The sequence below is a fragment of the Bos grunniens genome, chromosome 19 (assembly GCF_055505025.1).
Source record: "Bos grunniens cultivar Pamir isolate PY7600 chromosome 19, Bosgru_T2T1.0, whole genome shotgun sequence".
Lineage (NCBI taxonomy): Eukaryota > Metazoa > Chordata > Mammalia > Artiodactyla > Bovidae > Bos > Bos grunniens.
In genome coordinates, this window is record NC_141183.1 from 32,169,976 (window position 1) to 32,189,549 (window position 19,574).

The 19,574-nt window shown below is 45.2% G+C and overlaps 1 protein-coding gene across 9 annotated transcripts in view; it reads right to left on the bottom strand.

Annotated features, from left to right (window-relative positions):
• The window catches only part of ARHGAP44 (Rho GTPase activating protein 44), a 130,768-nt gene that overhangs the window by 90,932 nt on the left and 20,262 nt on the right, over positions 1-19,574 (bottom strand). For 2 of the 9 annotated variants that reach the window (XM_086355525.1, XM_086355527.1), the window contains exon 2: positions 7,332-7,402. The exons of the other annotated variants lie outside the window; for them this stretch is intronic. In XM_086355525.1, coding sequence (XP_086211651.1) covers positions 7,332-7,336 — 5 coding nt within the window. In that variant the 5' untranslated portion in view covers positions 7,337-7,402. The remainder of the gene's footprint in view (positions 1-7,331; positions 7,403-19,574) is intronic. 9 annotated transcript variants of the gene reach the window in all.

A 19,574-nucleotide genomic window follows, 5' to 3' on the forward strand; every position in this document is an offset into this window, starting at 1 on the left:
CTATGACAGGCAATGAGGATGCAAGGATGGGGTCAAACAGACATGGTCCCTGTGATGGTTAATTTTATGTGTCACCTTGGTTTGGGCTATGGTATTGAGTTTCGGGTTACACCACACTCTAGGTATTGTAGTGAAGGTACTTTTAAGATGTGAATAAAATTTAAATCGGTAAACTTGAAGCCAAGCAGATTACCCCCTGAATCCATGTGGGCAGCTGTAACAGAATAGCCTAAACTAAGTGGCTTAAAAACAACAGAAATTTATCTTTCAGAGTTCTAGAGGCTGGGAAGTCCACGATCAAGGTCTTGGCGTAGTCCATGTCTGGTGAGAGCCCACTTCCTGCTTCTGCTATCTTTTCCCTGTGTGCTCACACAACAGAAGGGAAGAAGGATCTCTCTGGGATCTTTTTATAAGGGCACTCACCCCATTCATGAGGGCTCCACCCTCATGACCTAATCACCTCCCAAAGGCGCCAATTTCAAAGATCACCATCTTGGGAAATACGTTTAAACAAAAGAATTTGGGGAAGACACAAACATTCAGTCTACAGCACTCTCCAATGTGAGTAGGCCATCTCCTTCACAGAATTGAGGGCCTTTACAGAAAAGTTCCTCTGAGGAAGGACGAATTCTGCTCCCAGACTGTCTTCAGAACCAAGACGGCAACATCAACCTTCCCCTGGGTCTCCAGTTTATTTGCTCTGCCCCACAGATTTCAGACTTACGAGATTTCAGACCTAACAATCACATGAGCCAATTCCTTAAAATAAATCTCTCTCTTTTCTACACATATACATCCAATTGGTTCTGTTTCTCCGGAAAACTCCAATGAACATAGTCCCCCATGTCATTAAAAAAAAACAACAATAAAATGACTCTATAAGTGAAGTCAGAGTCACTCAGTTGTGTCCAACTCTTTGCAACCCCATGGACTATATAGTCCATGGAATTCTCCAGGCCAGAAAACTGGAGTGGGTATCCATTCCCTTCTCCAGGGGATCTTCCCAACCCAGGGATCGCACACAGGTCTCCTACATTGCAGGCGGATTCTTTACCAGCTGAGCCACCAGGGAAGCTCAAGAATACTGGGATGGGTAGCCTATCCCTTCTCCAGTGGATCTTCCCGACCCTGGAATCAAAGTAGGGTCTCCTGCATTGCAGGCAGATTCTTTACCAGCTGAGCTTCCGGGGAAGCCCCAAATGACTCTATAAATAACATAAATTTGCAAACTAATATTGGCCTACAAAATCAAACTCTATAGTAACAAAAAAGACGACTGATCTAAATTGGGGTCAAATCTGATGGGAAGTCTTCACCAAAAGTGGTATTTTAGCCAAGATTCTGGAAGAACAGGAGATACATAGGCAACAGTAGTTAGGCTGGCAGAGAATGACTCGGGTAGAAGGCAGCACAGTGAAGAAGCAGGAGGAGGCAGGTGGGAAAGGACGTCAGGAAGGGACATCAAGGCCAGACCATGAAGAACCTTATATGAGGTTCACTATCCTCAGAGCAGAGGGAAAGCACTGAAAGGAATCAGCGTGGGGCAACGTCAGATGTGCACTGTGGAGATTACTCAGGCTACCGCGTAAGAAACAGGGTGGAAGAGGGTCGGAGTGCCTAACTGAACTTAAAGGAAAAGTGGTGCTAGGATTTGAATGTCGGTTTTAGAAAAGGCAGAGGAACCAGAGATCAAATTGCCAACATCCGCTGGATCATCGAAAAAGCAAGAGAGTTCCAGAAAAACATCTATTTCTGCTTTATTGACTATGCTAAAGCCTTTGACTGTGTGGATAATAATAAACTGTGGAAAATTATGAAAGAGATGGGAATACCAGACCACCTGACCTCCCTCTTGAGAAACCTGTATGCAGGTCAGGAGGCAACAGTTAGACCTGGACATGGAACAACAGACTGGTTCCAAATAGGACAAGGAGTATGTCAAGGCTGTATATTGTCACCCTGTTTATTTAACTTATATGCAGGGTACATCATGAGAAACACTGGGCTGGAGGAAGCACAAGCTGGAATCAAGACTGTGGGAGAAATATCAATAACCTCAGATATGTAGACGACATCACTCTTATGGCAGAAAGTGAAGAAGAACTAAAGAGCCTCTTGATGAAAGTGAAAGAGGAGAGTGAAAAAGTTGGCTTAAAGCTCAACATTCAGAAAACTAAGATCATAGCATCCGGTCCCATCACTTTATGGGAAACAGATGGGGAAACAGTGGAAACAGTGGCTGACTTTATTTTTCTGGGCTCCAAAATCACTGCAGATGGTGATTGCAGCCATGAAATTAAACGACACTTACTCCTTGGAAGGAAAGTTATGACCAACCTAGATAGCATATTCAAAAGCAGACGCTACTTTGTCAAAAAGGTCCGTCTAGTCAAGGCTATGGGTTTTCCAGTGGTCATGTATTGATGTGAGAGTTGGACTGTGAAGAAAGCTGAGCGCCAAAGAATTGATGCTTTTGAACTGTGGTGTTGGAGAAGACTCTTGAGAGTCCCTTGGACTGCAAGGAGATCCAACCAGTCCATCCTAAAAGAGATCAGTCCTGGGTGTTCATTGGAAGGACTGATGTTGAAGCTGAAACTCCAATATTTGGCCACCTGATGCAAAGAGCTGACTCATTTGAAAAGACCCTGGGAAAGATTGAGGGCAGGAGGAGAAGGGGACAATAGAGGATTAGATGGTTGGATGGCATCACCAACTCAATGGACATGGGTTTGGGTGGACTCCGGGAGTTGGCAATGGACAGGGAAGCCTGGCGTGCTGCAGTTTATGGGGTCGCAAATAGTCAGACATGACTGAGCGACTGAATTGACTGACCCCTAAAGTGATCACTGAGGAAGGCTTTCTTATATCTCCTTGCTATTCTTTTGAACTCTACATTCAAATGGATATATCTTTCCTTTTCTCTTTTACCTTTGGCTTCTCTTTTCTCAGCTATCTGGAAGGCCTCCTCAGACAACCATTTTGCCTTTGTGCATTTCTTTTTCTTGGGGGTGGTCTTGATCCCTGCCTCTTGTACAATGTCACAAACCTCCATCCATAGTTCTTCAGGCACTCTATCAAATCTAATACCTTGAATCTATTTGCCACTTTCACTGTATAATCGGAAGGGATTTGATTTAGGTCATACCTGAATGGTCTAGTGGTTTTCCCTACTTTCTTCAATTTAAGTCTGAATTTTGCAGTAAGGAGTTCATGATCTGAGCCACAGTCAGATCCTGGTCTTGTTTTTGCTGATTGTATAAAGCTTCTCCATCTTCGGCTGCAAATAATATAATCAATCTGATTTCAATATTGACCATCTGGTGATGTCCATGTTTAGAGTCTTCTCTTGTGTTATTGGAAGAGGGCTTAAACTCAACATTCAGAAACTTTTGGCTTAAAACTCAACATTCCGAAAACTAAGATCATGGCATCTGGTCCCATCATTTCATGGCAAACAGATGGGGAAACAATGGAAATAGTGAGAGACTTTATTTTGGGGGGCTCCAAAATCACTGCTCAAACTACTGCATAATTGCACTCATCTCACACGCTAGTAAAGTAATGCTCAAAATTCTCCAAGCCAGGCTTCAGCAATCGTGAACTGTGAACTTTGAGATGTTCAAGCTGGTTTAAGAAAAGGCAGAGGAACCAGAGATCAAATTGCCAACATCCACTGGATCATCAAAAAAGCAAGAGAGTTCCAGAAAAACATCTATTTCTGCTTTCTTGACTATGCTAAAGCCTTTGACTGTGTGGATCACAATAAACTGTGGAAAATACTGAAAGAGATAGGAATACCAGACCCCATGACCTGCCTCTTGAGAAATCTGTATGCAGGTCAGGAGACAACAGTTAGAACTGGACATGGAACAACAGACTGGTTCCAAATAGGAAAAGGAGTATGTCAAGGCTGTATATTGTCACCCTGTTTATTTAACTTATATGCAGAGTACATCATGAGAAACACTGGGCTAGAGGAAGCACAAGCTAGAATCAAGATTGCCAGGAGAAATATGAATAACCTCAGATATGCAGATGACACCACCCTTATAGAAGAAAGTGAAGAGGAACTAAAAAGCCTCTTGATGAAAGTGAAAGAGGAGAGTGAAAAAGTTGGCTTAAAACTCAACATTCAAAAAAAAAAAAAAAGCTCAACATTCAGAAAACGAAGATCATGGCATCTGGTCCCATCACTTCATGGGAAATAGATGGGGAAACAGTGGAAACAGTGTCAGACTTTATTTTTCTGGGCTCCAAAATCACTGCAGATGGTGACTGCAGCCATGAAATTAAAAGACGCTTACTCCTTGGAAGGAAAGTTATGACCAACCTAGATAGCATATTTAAAAGCAGAGACATTACTTTGCCAACAAAGGTCCATCTAGTCAAGGCTATGGTTTTTCCAGTGGTCATGTATGGATGTGAGAGTTGGACTGTGAAGAAAGCTGAGCACCGAAGAAGTGATGCTTTTGAACTGTGGTGTTGGAGAAGACTCTTGAGAGTCCCTTGGACTGCAAGGAGATCCAACCAGTCCATCCTAAAAGAGATCAGTCCTGGGTGTTCTTTGGAAGGAATGATGCTAAAGCTGAAACTCCAGTACTTTGGCCACCTGATGCAAAGAACTGACTCATTGGAAAAGACCCTGATGCTGAGAAAGATTGAAGGCAGGAGGAGAAGGGGACAACGGAGGATGAGATGGTTGGATGGCATCACTGACTCAATGGACATGAGTTTGAGCAAGCTCTGGGAATTGGTGACAGACAGGGAGGCCTGGTGTGCTGCAGCCCATGGGGTCACAAAGAGTCAGACACGACTAAGTGCCTGAACTGAACTGACCTCTAAAATTCAATGTTTAAATCCTCACTCTCAGAGATGATGATAGTATCAGGGGATGAAATCTTTGGAAACTGATTTGGTCATGAGAGTAGTGCCTCCATGCCCGACATAAATGTTCTTATAAAAGAAGCTCCAGAGAGACCCCTGAGCTCCTTCCACAATGTAAGGACACAGCAAGAAGGTGCCAGCCAGGAAAAGGAAAAGAGATTTTACCAGAACCAGACCATGCTACTATCTTGATCTTGGACTTCCACTCTCCACAACTATGAGAAGTAAATGTCTATTGTTGTTAAGAGCTCCAGTCCATGGTATTTTGTTTTAGTAGCTGGAACAGACCAAAACAGGTGTGGTCAATGTCTCTAACCCAGCCAACTGGGTGGATGGTGATGACAGACATGACAGTAGGGAAGCCTGGGAAGAAGACCATGAAATAGGCCTTAGAGAGGTTGTGTTTAAGGCACGTCTGAACACATGAGGCCCCCATGGCCTCATTTCTGGATATTAGCTTCCTAAAAGGTTTCCCTGCTTCCACTTGTCTCTCTACTAAGTATTCTGCACACATCAGGAAGACCAATCTTTTAAAAATGTCAATAAAACTGTATTATTCCTTCACCAAAACTTCAAACTTCACAGTGCATTAAGGACCTGGGGCTTCACCACTGGCAGCTCCAAGACGGCTTACGAGAACTCAGTTATCTGCAGAGAGTGGTCACAGAAGCCAAGGATATGAAGGAAATTGCATAGGGAAAGACCATAGAATCCACGAGGAAATCCATTATTTCCTGCAATGGAGACAGATAAGGAATGGCCAGAAAAACAGGAAGAATCACAGCACAATATCGTATCACTGAAGCCAAGGGAGAGAAAAAAAGCACTTCAGGGAAAAGCGATCAACCAAGGCTGCTGAAAGGTTAAAGAGTAAATAAAGACTCAGAGATGTCAGTGGATTTAGCCATATGGAGTCTGGTGCCTTTCTGGTACCTCATTGAGTTCAGGCAGAGGGATGTGGGTAAGGAACAGGACCAGAGGCCAGGCAGAGGGATACACAGTCAAGAGCGGGCAGAGACATTTGCAGCATCATAGATGGACCCAGAAATGATCGTACTGAGTGAAGTAAGTCAGAGAAAGACAAATACCATATGATATTACTTATGTGTGGAATTTAAAATATGCCACAAATGCACCTATCTATGAAATAGCGACAGACTCACAGACATACAGAGAACAGGCTTGTGGTTGCTGAGGGGGAAGGGGGTGTAAGAAGGTGAACTGGGAGTTTTCAATTAGCAGATGCGAACTATTATATATAGGGTGGATAAAGAAGGTCCTACACTATAGCATAGGGAACTATATTCAATATCCTGGGATAAACCATGATGGAAAACAACGTGAAAATGTATATGTGTGTGTAACAGTCACTTAGCTGTACATCAGAGACTGGTACAACACTGTAAATCACCTATACTTCAGTAAAAAATTTATACTTACCAAAAAAGAGGAGGCAAACCAACAGAGACTGTGAATACAGGCATCTTTCCCCAAAGTCTGGCTTTAAAAGACGAGAGGGAAGTCAGTGTTGGAGGGAATGCCAGGGGAAATTTTATGGTTGAGATGGAAGGGATTGAACACCTTCATTGTTGATGGAACAAACTATTTGAAAGAGTAAAGTTAAATATATTGGGGAAAGAAGGGAGATTTGATAACACAGTAAAGTTCTAGAGATGAGACCCAAAGCACAGATGGAAGGACAGAAAGAAGATGAGAAGAATTCCTCCTCTGTTGGAACAGGTGAGAAGGTAGAGAAGCTACAGACAGAGGAAGTCTTGACTTTCACAGTGGAAAGGCCATCTCATTCATCTGATAAGAGCATCAGCTTTCTATAGGAAGTAGAAGGTGACGTTAGTAAAAGTGCTAGGGAGGAGGCAGTTTGAGGAAAATAGAAAAAGGAAGTACTCTTGTTTTAGAGAAGGACAGAAGAAGCTGATCTGACAACAGAAGGATTTGGAGGGAGCCATGAGGGGCAGGCCCATTCAAGTTGGACAGTAAAGAATTCATAAGGTACCAACCGGCCTTGTTGAGTCACCCACGACAGCAGAGTGTACTGCCTCAGTTGCAGGCACAAAGCTCCCCGGGAAACACTTTAAGAGAGTTCAGTAGTCTGCAAGTTGATTGGAAGTATTAAAGAAACATGGAGTTCTGAAGATTCCTATTATCATAAAGACAGTCATGCCCTCCCAAGGAACCAAAGCTGCTGCTGATCTCCAGGGTCAAGAGTGCCAGACAGAACATTACTTTATAACTAGAGTCTACACTAAGTTGGTATTGAACCACAGCAGATTTCTGAGTTATGAGACTATGCAGATGAAAGAAGTTAGAAAGCAGAATCTACCCATGCAGCACAGCAGATCAGGAAAAAGGTCTACCCAGTAACCCGCCTTCCTGATACTTTAAGAAAACACAATTGATCCAGCACCTCTACTTGGCTTTGACATTACCTCATGCAGAACAATTGTCTCTTTCACAGATGTAACATTTCTTAAGTCCAGCCTCTGAGTCACAGATGTGCCTTGGGAAGAGAAAGATGGAGTCACCAGGCAAGAAGGGTGGCCAAGGAAAACAGTATTTTAATATCTAAGATATCTTTTTCTCTGGCTCTAATGCTGTACACAATTGTCTTTGTTCGGCTCTCATCACTTCCTTCGGCTCTCATCACTTCCTTCAGCTCTCATCACTTTCTTCAGCTCTCATCACTTCTGCTCAAGACATAAAGTGATGAGACAATTCTATCCTGATTTGCAAATGGCTTGCATTCTAGACTTTGGTTTCTTTCCGTGAATAATTAACAGTAATGGTTTATTAAATAGAGAATGGTTTTACTGGAGCTCCACACACCTACTGGCGTTGAACTCCCTGAGGCCCAGAAGTGTGAACCCAGGTACCCAAAGTGGTGCCACCACTCTCCCTCCCAAGCTAGGAAGTCCATGACAACCTACTGCAGGGTCAGCAAACTATGGCCAGCAGGCAAATCCAGACCCACATGTACTATCAACTGATTTATGACAAGGAGAACACTGCAATGAAACAGGGAAAGGATAGGTTTTTTTAATAAATGGTGCTGGAGAAACTCACTACTCATCTAGACGTATCATCTTCGTTGGGCTCACTGCCCCCACCACTAAGCTTGGCACAAAAATATGGTTAAACCTTTTTATCCTTGTTGAAGGATAAATATGTGTTTCATTGGTTTTGTTGACTGAACTGTGTCACAAACAACCCCACCCCTACCCCTGCAGAAGTTACAGTCAGAATGTGGCCTTAGCTGGGAATAGGGTTCTTGCATGTGTAATTCACTTTAAGAGGAGGATATGTTGGGGGTATGGGTTTCCTAGGTGGCACTAGTGGTAAAGAATCCGTCTGCCAATGCAGGAGACACAAGAGATGTGGGTTTGATCCTTGGGTCAGGAATATCCCCTGAAGTAGGAAATGGCAACCCACTTCAGTATTCTTGTCTGGGAAATTTCATGGACAGAGGAGCCTGGTGGGTTACAGTCCATGGTGAAAGTGAAAGTTGCTCAGTCGTGTCTGACTCTTTGCGACCCTGTGGACTATATAGTCCATGGAATTCTCCAGCCCAGAATACTGGAATGGGTAGCCATTCCCTTCTCTAGAGGATCTTCCCAACCCAGGGATTGAACATTGCAGGCAGATTCTTTTTACCAGCTGAGCCACAAGGGAAGCCCAAGAATACTCGAGTGGGTAGCTTACCCCTTCCCAAGCAGATCTTCCAGACCCAGAAATTGAACCAGGGTCTCCTGCATTGCAGGTGGATTCTTTATCAGCTGAGCTACTAGGGAAGCCCATACAGAAACACAGAGTTACAAGAAAAGAGTGAAAAATGACTGAACACACACTATCACATGTGCTGGGATAGGTGGACCCTTAACCCAATATGACTGGTGTACTTATAAGAAGATGAGACAGAGTCAGTGATAATGCCATGCGATGACAGCAGTAGAGATTAGATTAATCTCTATTAATACTTGTGTCTACAACCCAAGTATTAATAACAGCAAGGATTGCTGGCAACACCAGAAGTTAAGAGAAAGTTCTGACACTGCTCCCTGGTACCAACCAGATGTCCTGCATTCTGACACTAACTACCCAAAGTCAGAGCAGACTCCAGAAGTTAAGGACAGAGGGCTACACAAGATTTCCCCTACTTCTGGTGCCAGCCCCAGTCTTGGGTGTCCCCAAGCTGCCCATGATGCCCAGCTGGCTGCAAATTCAGGGCTTCCCCCATCTCCCTTAGGTGGGATCATTTCTTAGAATGACTCGCAGAACTCCCTGAAAGCGTTCCTCTGAGGATTACAGCTTTGTGTGTATGTATGATGGAAACAACTCAATTGGGATTAGCAGATGCAAACTATTACATACAGGATGGATAAGTAACAAGGTCCTACTGTAGAGCACAGGGAACCATATTCAATATCCTGGGATAAACCATAATGGAAAAGAACACGAAAAAGATTATTCATGTGTATAACTGAGCCACTTTGCTGCACAGCAGAAATTAAACACACAACATTGTAAATCAACTATAGCTCAATAAAGAAGGATACAACTTGGGAACAACCAGATGAGAGGCGTACAGAGAGCAAGGCGCGGGATGGGGGGAGATGCTGGGTTTCCATGGCCTCTTCTCGTGGAATAGGCGCCCCACCCCCAGCACCTCAATATGTTCCCATCTAGGAAGCTCTACTGAGCTCCACTGTCCAGAGATTATACATGAGTTTCAGCACATAGACAGGATGGACTGAGTCACTGGCCACAGCACTGGGCACCCAGCTCCTCTCTCCTCCCCAGACGTTGTGCCCGCCCAATGTTCCAACCCTTCAATCACAAGGTTTGTCTTTCTGGAGACCAGCCCCCATCCTGAAGTCATCTAGGGGCCCACCAAGGTCACCTCATTAACATAAGAAAGCACAAGTATTAACTCAAGAAATTCCAGGGACTTCTGAAGCTTCCTGTCAGAAGCTGATGAAAAGGAGATGGTGGTAGTGGTTTAGTCGCTAAGTCATGTTCAATTCTTTTGTGACCCCAATAACTGTAGCCCTCTAGGCTTCTCTGTCCACGGGATTTCCCAGACAAGAATACTGCAGTAGGTTGCCACTTCCTTCTCCAGGGGATCTCCCCAAGCCAGGGATGGAACCCAAGTCTTCTGAACTGGCAGGCAGGTTCTTTACCGGTGGGCCACCAGGGAAGCCCTGAAAAGGAGATCCTCTTCATTACATCCCAGCAAGGGATCTATCCTCCCCGGAGCCTTCAGAGAGAGCATGGCCCTGCCTACACCCTGGATTTTGACTCAGTAACCTTTAGAACTGTCAGAAAACAACAATCTGTTATTTTAAACCCCCCTCCCACCTGGGTGTGTGGTAACTGATTACAGGAGCCATAAGAACTGACACAGTAGGTGGAGCAAGGCTTTCTCTGTTGTAACTCTGAGCTAAAATGGGGGCTCCAGTGCAATCCCCTCACCCCCACACCATCTATTATTTCCTGAGTTTCCTCAGGACATTCCTTTGCAGCCCTCTCTTCTTAGCAACACTCCCCCCACCCTCCACTTCAATGCTTCGATTCCACCCACCTGCTGAGGACTCCTAACTCCATCACCAATAGACCTCCTCCTGAGCTCCAGACCCAGATGCCCAGTGGAACATCTTCCCCTTGTGTTTCTCAGTGACTGGCAGGACTGCCCACCCTTTGCCCTAATCCCAAACCTCAGGGCAGCTTTATCTCCTGCTGCTCCCTCAAGTTCTACCAAGGTCCCCAAGTCAACAACTTAATTACCTCTAATCTCTCTGCATCTTCCATCTTCATGACCACAGATCTGATCCAGGTGGCCATCACCTGGCTTGAATGACTTACCTAGTCTCTGAGTTCAATAGTGTCATCTCCTCACTGGTCCCTCTGCCCTAGGCTTGCTCCCCTCTCCATTTGGTTTCCCATTCTGCATTCAGAGTAATTAGCCTAAAACCCAATCTCCTCCCCTGTTAAAATAATAGCAGCATCTTACGCTTACTGCTGGCTTATACTGTCCCAGAAACTATTTCAAGTACTGCGGGTGTACTAATTCATTTAAATATCATACTTTCTCATATCATAAAATATATTTTATCATTTAAAACATCATAAAATATCATGGCAATTATTAATATACCAATTTTGCAAATAAGATAATTGATGCTGACCGAGTCTAAGTGACGTGCCTAAGATTTTGCAAATAGTTAAGGGACGGAGGCAATATCTAAACCTGTGGGAATCCAACACTGGAACCCTTGTCATGACCCCAGAAGTGTGGAAAGAGGTCCAGTGATTTGGTAATTTACTGAGCAATTTACCTCTGGTCCTTGTGTAAAATCCAAATTCTCTGAGTCATGGCAAAAGTAGGCTATCCATACGACGTGCGCCCAGGCTTTGCCCTACCGTCCCTGGCACTGAATTATGCAACCAGCCTCAGAAGTGTCCCACTTTGGACAGTAAATTAGACAGTCTAAGCCTTACCCTGACTGCCAATGACATTCCAAACACAGAGAATTTATTTGACTTCCTTGCGGTGCCACACTCTACATCCCTTGGCATTTCTACTCCCTCATCCTGCTAGAAATGCCTCGTCCTTCAGGTCTCAGCTTCCATGACATCCTCCCAAACCTCACTCCATCCAAACACCATTATGTTCTCAGGATGCCATGAACGACGGACCTGTCACCCAAGACGCCACTGTCCTGGTTTAAGTGCACTTCTCCTCACGTGCACGTTTCTAGCAAAGGACCGGCCACCTGGTCGGTACAGCAGACACCAGACTCCCCTTCAGGAATGAAAGCTATGCGCCCCATCTCGCAGGAACGCTGCCAGATGACCACCTTCAGCGGTCTACCCTCTGGCACTGCTCGGGCTGAAAGTCACCCTGTGTTCCAATGAAAGGTGCGATTCCGACGACTGATCAATACAGAGATAAAAAAATGGCTTAATGCCTTCCTCCCAACCAAGGACGACTCTGAAGAGACATCCGAGCTCCAGACACCAACCCAACAGGGAACCAGCTGAGACCTTTCCTGGGACTGCATCACAGACTCATTTCTCCTTCTGCCAAGTCCTGTTTCCATTCACTTCTTCCACACCTGCTGATGTTAAGAGCATTTCCTAATAACCACTCTTCGTGTTACTCTCAATATCTGCTTCCTGTGACCCCCACCTGTCACCTACCACAACAGTAGGTGGTCAATAGTTATCTATTAACGAATGACTTCTTTACCTAATACATTTCCACGACTACACCTTCCTCTTTGCAAATATGACAATGGCCTGGGTCTGGCTTATGGAAAATCATACTTACAAATTAAAGACATTATACTTAGTAGGGACCAATTCTAAAGCCATGTCCTATTTTTTTGCTTGCAGAGTAAAATCCTGGCGATTAGGAAGGCACGACTACAAGCCTCCAGCTAAATATTTAACATGGAAAACCTCAATTTAGAGGACTCAAAAAACCCATTCTGACACCTGTTAGAAAACTACACACTGCCTCACTGCCACCTCTTCAGAAGCGCCTGCTCCTGCTGTCTGCACAGCACCTGGGACAGCTCCGGACACAGAGGTATCAGCCTGGATCCCTGCAAAGGCGCAGCACCCAACCCAGTGAGGTAAACAGAGCTGGCAGCAGCTGGAGACCAGAGCAGGATGAGAGAAGTGGTACAGAAGCAGCAGAGCGTGTGGAAGCACAAAGCAAGACACGGTCGTGGGGAGAGACAGGTAGGGGCGGCATCCGAATTGAGCTCTGAGAACGAGCCTCCCAGCTTCCGAGCCCCTTCTGTATTCCAGACACGGCGCTGGGGTCCACAGACTACAAGCTGGACTATCATGATGACACAGTACACCGTGTTTCATATGTCGATACCAACCAGAGCTCTGGAATACGGAAGAACGGCCCTGACAGAGACAAAGAGAAGCGACAACATTCTGACTCAAGGTGAAAACATCACTAAGGTTAAGACTTGAACTTCTCTGAACCACACTTTCAACGACAGTCTAAAAACTCTAGTTTGAAGCATGGGTGGTCTCTGAAAAATTGGTTTTCACACTCAAAATGCTGGGTTCAACCTAGCTGCAGTCTGTCTACCCAGATGCCCTTTTCCTCCTCCCTTCTGGACAAGTACCCATTCCTCCCCCATGGAGCACTCCATCTCTACTCCCAGGGGTCTCCATGCCACTAGTCATCACAATCCTGCCTCCCCTGCTAGGGACCCAGTCAAAGATGCAGGCTTGCACCCAGCAGCCCACGGCACCTCCTCCCTCAGGCACGTGGTAAGTCAATGGAAACATGTAAATATGCTTCACAGGCTGCTCAGGGAAAAGAATTTGCCTGTCAGTGCAGGAGATACAGGAGATGCAGGTTTACTCCCTGGAGGAGGAAAGGGCAACCCACTCCAATATCCTTGGGCTTCCCTAAAGAATCCACCTGCAATGAGGGAGACCTGGGTGCCATCTCTGGGTGGGGAAGATCCCCTGGAGAAGGAAATGGCAACCCACTCCAGTATTCATGCCTGGGAAATCCCATGAACAGAGGACTCTGGTGGGTTACAGTCACAAAGTGTCAGACAGGACTGAGCATGCATATAAACTGCCTTAGCGGAGAAGGCAATGGCACCCTACTCTAATACTCTTGCCTGGAAAATCCCATGGATGGAGGAGCCTGGTAGGCTGCAGTCCATGGGGTCTCTAAGAGTCAGACATGACTGAGCGACTTCACTCTCACTTTTCACTTTCATGCATTGGAGAAGGAAATGGCAACCCACTCCAGTGTTCTTGCCTGGAGAATCCCAGGGACAGGGGAGCCTGGTGGGCTGCCATCTATGGGGTCACACAGAGTCGGACATGACTGAAGTGACTTAGCAGCAGGTAAGAGGAGAGGACACTTATCCCATGACTGGGACTCTAGGGACTGCTCCACTTGTCTGAGTCATTTTGGGGCTGCTGTAACAGAATGCCTTAGGGATTCAAGTCGCTTCACATCAGTAGAAATGTCTCCCAGTTCTAGAAACTGGCAAGTCCATGGTCAAGGCGACAGCTGATCTGCTTTATGACAATGTCTTCTCCTTGAGCCCTCATGTAGTGGAGGGGCCAAGGGAGCTTTCGGGGGATTCTTTTTTGGCTGCACCACACTGCATGTAGGATCTCAGCTCCCTGATCAGGGATCGAATCCGCGTCCTTTGCATTGGAAACTCAGAGTCTTAACTACTGGATCATCAGGGATCCCTCCAGGGATGCCTTTATAAGGCCACTAATCCCATTCATGGCCGCTCTGTCTTCATGATCTCATTAACTCCTAAAGGCCCTACTTCCCAAACCACCACCTTGAGGGTCAGGATTTCAATATGAATTTGGGGGAACACAAACATTCAGACCCAAGCATCTCTCTCCCATGTCCTCTCATGGGTTCATAAGCATGAAGAAACTATCTCAGTTGCTGCTACCAGCTGTATTTTGACCGTGAAAGAAAGCCAAGATGCAGGCAAAGGCAAAGCAAAGAGAAATGGTGAGAAAGACACAGGGACCCTGTGCTCAGGGCACCTGGACTCTCCCTACCTGTGTGCACACCTTCACCTGAAGCAAAGCCTCCTTACTAAGTGTCTCTGAACTGACATCTGCCACTGTAATGAAAGCATTCTAGGTGATACAAGTGATCCAGTTTCCTTTACTGCAGAACTTGAGAACCTTAAATAGAAATATAGATTTTAAGTCTCTAAGAAGAATCGACAGCGTGCCACATTCCTCACAGTCCGGGGATTTTTTTCCCACAGAACAAAATTTGATAAAGAAGGAGAAGGACATTCTTCTGTCCGTGTACTCAAAAATATCATCTTTCCGGTGTTGCAGGAAGCCAGAGAGGAGAGATCCCAGGCAGGAATACACATAAAAAGGATGCTGCAGCAGGCAACGGTAGGGACACAGACAACAAGGAACAATCAGGAATGTTGGGATGGACATGTATACGCTCCTGTACATGTTTAAAATGGATGACCAACAAGGATCTACTGTATAGCAAGGGGAATTCTGCTCCATGTTATGTGGCAGCCTGGATGGGAGGGGAGTTTGGGGGGAGAACGGATACATGTATGCATACAGCTGAGTCCCTTTGCTGTCCACCAGAAACTATCACAACACTGTTAATTGGCTACACTCCAATACAAAAATAAAAAGTTTTAAAAAAGATACAGGAATGAAATAACATATATAAATTATGATTCAGAGAGAAATTTGGAGGAACTGACTGGACATGGAGGAGTGAGGAATGACCTCAGAATACCAGGAAACAAGCTCTCCAGGTCACTGCTAAGGTCACAGCTCCCTGGCGAAGTGACCTAGGTCGGGTCTTTGATGTCACTGATTAGAGTCTAGTCAACCGCCTGAGTGGACTAAAGGCCATCGTCCTTTCTTGAGCCTTTGGGCAGAAGCATCTGGTTTTCCTTTCAGGAATTGCTTCTCCCCATTTGGTCTGTGTGGACATGTTGTCAACTCCTTACCCTTCCTCGTTCCGCAAAGGGTTGGCCAGGTCACATGACCCACACCAAGCCAATCAGACTCTCCTCTGCAGTGGAATCCTGAGTGGCCCAATGACAGAAAACAACCGGGAACTAACCCCGTTAAAAAAAAATTTTTTTTTTAATTGAAGTACAGTTGATTTACAATGTTGTGTTAGTTTCAGGTATACAGCAAAGTGATTCAGTTATACATTTATATAGTTTAATATATGTGTGTGTGTGTGCATGCTAAGTCGCTTCAGTCATGTCCAACTCTTTGGAACTCCATGGTCTGTAGCCCTCTAGGCTCCTCCTTCCACAGGATTCTCTAGGCAAGAATAGTGGAGTGGGTTGCCATGCCCTCCTCCAGGGGAACTCCCCAACCCAGGGATCAAACCCTGGGTCAATTCTGCATTGGCAGGCGGGTTCTTTACCACTAGTGCCACCTGGGAAGCCCTATATATGTGTGTGTATATATATACTTTCCAGATTCTTTCCCCATATAGGTTATCACAAAATATTGAGGACAGTTCTCCAAACGATACAGTAAATCTTTGCTGGTTACCTATTTTAAATGTAGCAGTGTGTATACATTACTCACAAATCCCTAACTTATCCACCCCTCCTTTTTCCCTTTTGGTAATCTTAGGTTTGTTTGCTAAGTCTGTGGGTCTGTTTCTGTTTTGTAAATAAGCCCATTTACAGGGAAGTAACCCTTCCGAAGGTGGCCTCTGTAGGGCTGTCCTGTGGCCCCTTTCACCTGGTCACTCCGTTGATTTTCTCAGGTGCACTTCTCCTTTCCAAAGCTTCATTTTGGCTCAAATTAGCTCTTCCTACTGCCTCAACCAGAGAACCCCAACTGGTCACGAGGATCTACCAGACCTCAGCTCCTAGTCATGCAGACCAAGTTTCAAAATGTGTCTTTCAAAAGTAGCCACACGCAAAGGCTATTAGCCGATCACTTCCTAAGAGATGACTATTCTGTTCTATAAAGTGAGATCTGACATCAGGTCCCTTCCAGAGTATGAAGATAAGATGTTTCCCATGTTTGAAAATCAAGGCTGAGAAGGACTTCAAACATTTCTATTCAGATCTTTCAGGGCCCCAAACTTAACAGTATCACATGAGAACTTCCAGCTACATTTTACATTTGCCCACTTTGAAAGGGTTTGATTTTTTTGTGTGTTTATTTTTAAAGAATTTGGAAATTTTTAGAAAGTGCAAGCAGCAAGAAACCAAACCACTTCTAATCCTACCCAGAGATAAACACTGCATGCCGAACTGTCCAGGCTTTCCTGATTTCCTTCCAGTCTGTTCTATGTACTCTTTACAAAAAAAAAAAAAAAACTGTACAGTCTCAACTCTGTATGCCTTCTGTATCCTGTTTCCTTATCTTAAACATTTCTCCCAAGTCATTACATTTTTTTCAATGTTAGGGAAACGCTAAGATTGTTACAACTGCATAGATGGGCCAGAATTTAGTCATCCCACTAACGTCAGACATTTCAACATTTTCCAAATTTTTCCCTCCTGCAGACTCAAAGTGAAAAGTTAAAGTGTTAGTCTCTCAGCTGTGTCCAAATCTTTGTGACCCCATGGACTATAGCCAACCAGGCTCCTCTGTCCATGGAATTCTCCAAGCAAGAATACTGGAGTGGGTAGCCACTTATTCTCCAGGGGATCATCCTGATGCAGGGATTGAACCCGGGTCTCCTGCATTGCAGGCAGATTCTTTATCGTCTGAGCCACCAGGGAAGCCCAGACTCAAAGTACAGCAATAAAGAACATCAGTGTCAGAACCAGCAAATCTAGGAGCAAATCTCAACTGCTGTCCTTTCCTTACCAACTCTGCACCCAGACGCATCACACGCTCACCTGCTTGGAGACTTGTGCAAACACCGGAGGTGTCTCCTGAGGGTGGACCTCTGCAGCCTCAGGGCCCCTCCTGCTACTTCAGTAACTATTCTGAAGAGTCATGAAGATGAAACAGGAACGTCTGTAAAGTGCATTCAAGTGTCTGCCGAAAGACGCAGGACACACACGACCAAGAGCAGCTATGCACACGAAGCTTGTGTCTGCAATCCCAGCAGTATCTATGCCTCGCCAAGTCACTTCAGTCGTGTCCAACTCTTTACAGCCCACCAGGCTCCTCTGTCCGTAGGATTCTCCAGGCAAGAATACTGGGGTGGGTTGCCATTTCCTCCTGTAGGGGTTCTTCCCATCCCAGGGATCGAACCCGTGTATCCTGCATTGCAGGCAGATTCTTTACCATTTGAGCCACCAGGGAAGCTCCATAACAGTATCCATAAGCAAATGACAAAATAACAAAAGTTCGGTCCGCTTTTCATTTTCCTGATATGACAAACGAGATATGAGTATATACTCATACGTTCTACTAAGTTTTAAAATCATAAAAAAGAATGCTTTTCTATAGCATTCGTTTTGTAAAGGTCCCTGCTCAGTTTGTCATGTAGAAGTTGGTAGAGGCTTTTGCAGATACAGAAACTGCTTTTCTTCCAATACAGAGCTTTTAAAAAAGCAAAAGTACTTTCAAAGGGCACTCACTCTCCTTATCCTTTCTGGCAAAACTGCAGTCAGGAAACAAAATGAAGAATTTTCTATTGGCAGATGTTCATAGTATGCTCTTTGTGGATGGCTACCAACAAGACACTCAATTACCTTGAGTGAACGTGACAGTGTTATTTTTATTCATGTCAAGAGCAGTTCATTAGCATTTCCAGAACCACCTAAACTGAAGTAACAGGAGGGACCCAGAGGCTACAGAGATCCACCTTCAGGAGAGAGCAGCTGAGCGGGGAGCATTTGCCCGCACGTGGCCTGCTTAGGCCACAGCTCTGATGGCCTGCTCCTGTCTCAGTCTGCTACTTCCACAAAACGGAGCTACGCAGGGCACCCAACTCCTAGCCACGCTTCCACGATGTTATTGTTCAACCACTAAGTCATGTCCCAGTCTTTGCGACCCCATGGACTGCAGCACGCCAGGCTTCCCTGTCCTTCACCATCTCCCGGGGTTTGCTCAAACTCATGTCCACTGAGTCAGTGATGCCATCCAACCATCTCATCCTCTGTTGCCCCCTTCTCCTCCTGCCCTCAATCTTTCCCAGCATCAGGGTCTTTTCCAATGAGTTAGCTCTTCACATCAGATGGCCAAAGTATTTCTGCCATGAGTCAAAAAAAAATAAAGCCTATAAAAGACACTGCCCAGTCCTGAGTGACAAGAGACAGAGCTGTGGCTTTTGTGGCTCTCCTTTTCCGGGTCCATGAAGGACTGCTCTTCCCTGCCCCAGCTCCAGCTGGGGTGGGGCAGGTGACTTGCTATAGCCACTGGATGTGAGCAGAAGTGACATGTGTGACTTCCACAAAGAACCAATATGATTCGTCACATCCGCCACCATCACAGAGGTGCATGTGGGGTATGGGAAGAAGGAAAACCCCTGGCAAAGTTAGTCCAGATGAAAAGAGGGAAATGCAGATTTGGCTGACAAAGGAGGGTAGACTATATACTCATAGATTCTATTGAGTTTTAAAATCATTAAAAAAATGAATGCTTTTCTATAACACAGGTTACTAAAATGACTCAGGAAAAGATAGAAAACATAAATAGCCCAGTGATCACTGAAGAAACTGGGAAAGCTGCCAAAGAACCACCTCCAAAAACTGTCCTGGAAAGGTTGTTTTGAACCTTCAAAGAACAAGTAATTCCTTACTTCACCATTGCACAGGAAAAGAAGTGAACAGTCTGTTTAACAATGTTATGGCTCAGTGGTAAAGAACCCACTGGCCAATGCGGGTGACATGGGTTTGATTCCTAGGTTGGGAAGATGTCCTAGAGGAGGAAACAGCAGCCCACTCCAGTATTCTTGCCTGGGAAATCCCATAGACAGAGGAGCCTGGAGTCCTGCAGTACTTGGGGTCACAAAGAGTTGGATAAGACTTAGCAACAAAAGAACACATAGGAATACTGAATGCCCAAACCCTAAACAACTAAATCTAGCATTGTATAAAAATAACTGGCAAACATAGTCAAATAAGATCAACTGCAGGAAGGCAGGGAGAGCTCAATACTAGAAAATCTGCTGAGGCTCAAGAATGTAGAACACAAGGCCTTCATGTGCAGAGGAACTATCACTGGTATATCAC